The following is a 6,593-nucleotide window of genomic DNA, read 5'->3' as shown; positions in this document are numbered from 1 at the left end:
GTCTGCATTATCCACATAAAGTTTGGACTTCATATTAGTAAATTTTTAAATTAGAAATAAATGCTTTTCTTGTTCCGTACAGACACAGGGAACATGGAGCTGCTCCACCTGTATGGAAGTGAAAAACAGAAGCAGCAGTGGCTTGAGCCTCTTCTTCAAGGGACCATTGCCTCCTGCTTCTGTATGACAGGTAAAAGCAGATCACTGTTCTCTGTGCAGTCAGTCCCCCCCGGGGTTATGGATGAGCTGAAGAATGTGGGATGTGGCTCTGTGTTTCGGGTAAATTTGCCCGTGGTCATAAATGTGAATATCCAGTTTTAAATTTGGAAATTTAGAAATGTGCAGAATAAAATTACCCTCCCCTTAGGTCAGACACCAGATGATGTTTTCTGGTAGCCTATAGGCATAAACAGCAGAGAAAACCTAGTTTCATAATCTTTTGACTTGCATTTCTAAAATTACCATTTGTGGATATTTAAGATCTTTTTTGCTCTTGTGGAATATTTGGAATATTTCTCTTTGTGGTAATTTTATAATAAATGGAAAATGGAATATTTCTCTTTGTGGTAATTTTATATTGATGCTTACAAAATACTTTACACTGCATAAACTTGGAAAAATAGAACTTTCACCAATGCTGGTCATATAGCTCAATTTATAATCATGGGGGGTGGTGGAATAAAGCTAGAAGAATGTTAATAAAAATAGTTTGGTACCATTTGTACATAGGAAACAGTAATTAAGAACTCTTGAAGGGACAAACACATTATTTCATAATTGAGTTTAGAATTAAACTAAACATCTGGTCATAATTTTGGCCAGATTTCTTTTGTCTTCTATAACATTGCATACATTTATAATAGCAAAACTGATCTCCATTTAAATCAGTAAAGAGGCATTTATTGAACACCTGCAGTATGATGTGTTAGCTACAAAGAACTAATTTGAGGTTACAAAATAAGTAGAGTACACAGCCCCCTTTCTAAAGGAACTGAGTCTCTAATTTTAGAAACAGAACATGTGAAATATCTGAAGGACCCATTTAAAAGGGCATGTATTACCAAGTGCAGATTACTGTGAGAGCTGGCCTGTAACTTCTGAAATGCCGTGCAGTAAAGCAGCCGTGTAAGAGTTTCATGGAAAACCTTCTGCAGACATTAAGTGTTGAGGAGGCTTTATAGAATGCAAAATAAATAAGACAGTGAAAGCATTCCTGATGGAATTTGCAAGTCACAGTTAGAAATTGTTTAAGACAGTAAACTGCATGGTAAGGAAATCTGGCTTGCAAATATTTAATACAGACTTCCGTTGTGGCAATAACAATGCTTTTAATCTACTTTTGATGACTGGAAAAAGAATTGAGTTTTACTTCAAATCGTGTATCAATGAGGAAGCCAAGAACACAATTCAGATTGCAGATCCCCACTGTCCTAAATACTTTGTTAATTCCTTCTTCCAATGCACATGTATTGAATACCTGCTCTTTGGAGGTTATGGGGGAACCAGGGTGGAATGGGGGAAGGATAGGAAAATGATAAAGATAAAGATGCTCTCTGTCCTCAGAGAGTTTACATTTCCTTATCTAACTCCCTTTGGTAAACCAATGGTATCTGCCTTCCTGTAAATTCAGCCTTTGCTTATTTATAGAGCCAGATGTAGCATCCAGTGATGCCACAAATATTGAATGCAGCATCCAACGAGATGGAGACAGCTATGTAGTCAATGGCAAAAAATGGTGGAGCAGTGGTGAGTACTCAGACTGACCCTTTGTGCTCAATGCTGGGCTTAAAGAATTTGAACATCGTTATTGGCTTTCTGATCACAGTTCTTTAAATTCCACCTTACCATTTTCAAATAGATAAGTAGATGATAAAAAGAAAAGTAACTTTAAAATAACATCTCAATTAGGTGCAGAAAGCATCTTTTTCTTGTATAGTTTGTGAAAAATAACCTTCATATTAGTGCACAATATTTTTGACCATTGTAATTTCTACCCAAATTAAATTTTAATAGAGACATATTACATGGACTATAATAATTTATATATAATTGTTTTTAAAGAGCAAGTGTACGTTATTAAAATAATTTATTATATATATTTTCATAGCTTAAAAATACAAGTGTTTAAGTAAAAAATAAGAATCTTTACACATAGAAAAATACATTGTTTATCAACTCTCAGTAATAGACTCACATAAATGGATGAACCCTTTAAAAGTTATAAAAATAACTGATTATAATAATCAGGTATGATTGTCTGAGGATCACTTCATACATGATAAATCTAATGTAAATCTAACAGGATAACCAGTTTATTACTAAAGAAAGGTGACATATGGAAGTAAATTATGTGTTTAGAAACTTACCAAGAATGTATTAAAAAGGCCAGAAATGCTTTTTAAGTATTTTTTTGTTGTTGATGGTGATTATGAAATCACTTACAAATTAAGAAACAGGAAAAAGAAGGATAGATTATATTTTGTTGTATAGTTAAGTATTAAAATTATGCAGGGAAATCATTCTTATATGATTTAAAATAATTACAAATGCCCCTTAATATAAGCCTCTTTATTAATGTTTTAGATGGCCTAACATAGCAAAATGTTTTATTTTTATTACTTATGCCTGTTATTACTATTTTCCAATATTGTTCATTTTAATTTTCTTGTTTTATGCATTGATTACTGTGTTTCCTCTTCTTGGTTTCTACCCTCCCCCCTTCTTCACCCCAACCTCTTCTTTGTAACAAGTTCCCACCACAGTGTCTTGAGATTTGAATTTCAGAATAATGCAGATGTTTTAGCTGAGGGCAAAGCATCACTCATGTGTATCGAAGCAAGACACAGAGCAGTTTTACATTTAAATGCTGAATGTACTGGTTGGCTCTGTAGGGACTTCAGAATCGAAAGGAATCTCCTCCACATTTTGTCTTTGTCTTCTCCAGGTGCCATATTTCTTGGCCACTTTCATGATGTAGGTTTTAAAAGAGGATCCCATGAAAACGTACAGGACTGGGTTGAGGCAGCTGTGAAAGAGTGCGATGCTCTCTGTGATCTGGATGGCGACATCCATGCGTTTGCTCATGTCGCAGTTGGTGATCAGGTTGTAGATGATGTCTATGGCTTGGCAGAACTTGACAATGTTATAAGGCAGCTGAGTGGCAATGAAAACTAGAACCACTGCGAGCAGAACTTTGAGGGGCCGAGATTTTTTAATGTTCGGCATCTTGATGAGTGTCCTTGCCGTGATAAAGTAGCACACTCCCATAATAAGGAAGGGTATCACAAATCCGATGCAGATTTCCAGCATTTGAATCCATGCTTTCAGTGATGTTTTTAGGTGGTATGGGAAGATGGGAACACACCTAGCCTTGTGATTTACAGTATAAAAAACCAGCTGAGGTATGCTCAGCAGGATGGCAGCCATCCAGACACAGAAACAGATGAGCCGGCATGGTTTTCCCACTCCTGAGTGACTCGGGGCTTTAGTTACTGCCCAACATCTGTCTAGGCTGATACAAGCCAAAAACTGCATTCCAGAGACAAAGTTGACTGTGTACAAGGCTGAAGTGACCTTGCACATGATTTTCCCTAAAACCCACCCATGAACTGCATTAACTGCCCAAAAAGGCAGAGTGAATAGGAGGAGTAAATCTGCCACTGCCAAGTTCAGGATGTACACATCTGTTTTGGTCCTCTGCTTCTTGTAATAGGCATAAATCGCCACTACTGTGGAGTTGCCTGCAACTCCAATGATGAAAGCTATTGTGAAGAAGGCAGGCAGGAAAACTTTTACAAAATTTCTGACCTCTTCTTTTACACAGACCACTTCATACTGACTGTAGTCATGAGTGCCATTTATTTCACTTTCCTCATAATAGTAATCTGTCGATTCATTGTGCTCCAAAGCCATGGCTGCAATCTAAATGGCAAAAAAGAATACAGGATATTCATTTTAATGTTGCTTGCAAGGAAACTTTTTTTTTTATCTAGCATATACTTTGTTCTTTTACTAAAGAAGAGAAGAGATAACATATATGAGCCTGAATCTATCATTCTTTGAAATCCTTTAATGGAAGCTACATTGGAGTATATCCCCAAGACTAGTTTTCATCCACAGGCACACGCCATGCTGCAGCACATGTACTCATTCTGCTCCTTTATCTCATGTAGTACTTCCTGCCCTGCCCTTGGAGGGCCAATTCCTGCTCATTTAACTTGGATGTTACCTCCCCAGAAGACTTTCCTGATCCAGACGCTATATAGACAAATCTCTCAAAAAACTGACCCCATCCTGTGGAAAAGATGTGCTTCCCAATTACATTTTCCCTCTATGTCCTAAGTTCCCTATGATTGTAATTAATACCTTATAGAGTGTCTGGCACACACTAGTTGCTCAGTAAATATCTGTCAAATACATATTTTACCAGCAAATATAAAGCTATTATTATCCTGCCTCACCACTGTTATTTTACTATTTTGGCTATTAATACCCAGCAATAGTAAGATAAACTTACGCAGAATTCACAAGCTTTAAAACGTATTTAATAATGTCTTCCAGTGTTTTTATTAGAGTGCTGAGTTTTGTTTTGCTTTTTTCTTACCCTGTCTGTCTCCCTTTGGTTAGTTTTGTCCTTGGAAGAATCCAAAATATTCTTACAGAATCATGAATGAACACCTTACTTTCAGAACAGTGTGACAACTTATGGTACATTTTCAAAAGAATGTTCTATACTTGCTACCTTTTTGGGATGAGTAAAGCAAAGTAAAGAAGGCCCCCCTGAGGAGTTATCACATAAAAAACCTATTTTTAACAACTTAAAATGACTACTTTTATCCTTACTGTTATTTGAAAAGTTCCAATCTGGAAGATTACCCTAGTTTTCATTAATTATTAACACAATGTGCACTTTGCTCTTTCCTTCTCTTTTATCACAGAAATCTTGAACCTGATGATAAGGAACAATGTGGCCAAATAATATATTAAGGAAGGTTATTTTAAAATAAGAATTAATCTTATTAAAAATGTGCATAAATAGGAGTAGGAATGAACATTATTTCCAGAAACTATCCTCTGGCAATGGCATAGAAACATATTTAGATATCTCTGTGTAATTATTACAGGAACAAAAAAAAATTAGTGTTTGTAAAACAAAGCAAAAATAATGATATAGCAAAACCTGTTTCTCATTAATAAAATTGCATAGGCAATAATGGTATTAAAATAACACATATTTTCTTCTTGCTATATTCAAGTGTATAAGTTTTAAAAATATAACTGTTTTCAAATAGCTCTTTTTTGCACATAAATGTTTAGACTTTTATGCATCAATACTCCCTCTACATAAGTAAATATACAAAATTTTTGAGATTTCAAAAAAAATCATATCCAAGTCAGAATGAGAAAAGAAAAACCAACCTGTTTCAGTGTGCAGAAAGAGAGCAGCCGTCTTGAGTGCAGTGTGGAGTGAAATCAAATGACCTCGCTAACTGGGGCTACTTTTGTTTTCGTTTTATACCCCGCCTTTATCTTGCATCCAAGAGGGCTTTCCTGAAATTTAACCTCCTGAGCACTTGATCTTTATTTTATGTATAACCATCCTGGGAAACCAAATCCAAGTTCTTAAGTGTCCTACGACACAAACCTGAAAGAATTTCATCTTGTTTCAACAACTACAGACCTTTCAAAGTTTCCACTTAGCTGAAGGCAACCAGAAAGTGCCTGTGGCTTAGGAGCTGACTGCCAAGTCAAAAGAACTCACTCAAGAGCATCCAGGCAGCTAAGGAGCACTGTGGGTAACATCAGAGAAAGGCTCTCTAAACTTATCTTGTCTAGGAAAGAAAATAAAAATCATTTTTCACCCAGAAAATTATCTTTTTGAAGACTAAATTAGAAGTAATCGTTAGGCATATCTAGGAGTTAATATTTTTATGCTACATTACTATTTTACTTAAGCTGTGAGACTCCTCTTTGCTTCACTGTTCCTCTGTCCTTGATCCCAGAGTATGCCTTTCCCCATGACCTTAAACTCTTTTGCCTTCTTGTAACCTTTTTCTTCAAAGACTGGCATCCCATCCTATGTCTTAGTCAGTTGTTTATTTTTCTGATCCCAAACAAATGAAAAAATAGAGAAAGAAATGTATGCAGATGTAGCCTTTGTGGTTTATTCCAAGTTGACTCTCCTCACATTTACGTAACAGTTCTCTTGTTTATTACATATTCATGCAAGGCTAGGCTTAGTCTCTACCTGCAGAAGTTATTTCAGACCCATGTCATTTTTTCTCCAAGCAACTCAATTCACAGAAAAGAGGGTCTGGGTCATTGGGGCCTTTATCTTTCTTCCCCTCACCGCAGTACATATGTGAGGGCACAGCCAGATTCTCCTTGTTATCCACCAGTCATTGAGGAAGAGTCATTTGCAGGCAGCTAAGCCAATACTTTAGGAAAAAGATTGCCTGGATTGGTGGTGGTTGTCATTTTTCAGTGCAAATGCTTCTACAATGGCCAATTTTAAGCCACCAATGTGAAGTCACTGAAAGCAAAATTGCTAAGAGGCTGGCAGAATGAGCTCTCCTGAGCGGGCTCTAGCACAC

The 6,593-nt window shown here is 36.3% G+C and overlaps 2 protein-coding genes across 2 annotated transcripts in view; one reads left to right on the top strand and one right to left on the bottom strand.

The window, feature by feature from the left end:
* The window catches only part of ACAD11 (acyl-CoA dehydrogenase family member 11), a 69,198-nt gene that overhangs the window by 38,168 nt on the left and 24,437 nt on the right, over positions 1-6,593 (top strand). Inside the window, exons 12-13 of the mRNA XM_054708019.1 lie at positions 83-190; positions 1,648-1,746. Coding sequence (XP_054563994.1) covers positions 83-190; positions 1,648-1,746 — 207 coding nt within the window. The remainder of the gene's footprint in view (positions 1-82; positions 191-1,647; positions 1,747-6,593) is intronic.
* On the bottom strand, positions 2,070-6,027 carry ACKR4 (atypical chemokine receptor 4). The gene is made up of 3 exons (XM_008153119.3): positions 5,951-6,027; positions 5,419-5,831; positions 2,070-3,921 (listed from the first exon to the last, which is right to left on the bottom strand). Exon 3 carries the CDS (start codon positions 3,910-3,912, stop codon positions 2,860-2,862), a length of 1,053 nt encoding a protein of 350 aa, XP_008151341.1. The 5' UTR covers positions 3,913-3,921; positions 5,419-5,831; positions 5,951-6,027; the 3' UTR covers positions 2,070-2,859.

The sequence above is a fragment of the Eptesicus fuscus genome, chromosome 18, assembly GCF_027574615.1.
Source record: "Eptesicus fuscus isolate TK198812 chromosome 18, DD_ASM_mEF_20220401, whole genome shotgun sequence".
In the NCBI taxonomy this organism is placed as follows: domain Eukaryota; kingdom Metazoa; phylum Chordata; class Mammalia; order Chiroptera; family Vespertilionidae; genus Eptesicus; species Eptesicus fuscus.
The sequence above is the reverse complement of the archived record's forward strand: the minus strand, read 5'-3'. Positions and strand labels throughout refer to the sequence as shown.

What these genes read in the sequence shown, in the direction of transcription:
- ACKR4 (XM_008153119.3), bottom strand. Translation starts at nt 3,912, where the DNA reads ATGGCTTTGGAGCACAATGAATCGACAGATTACTATTATGAGGAAAGT.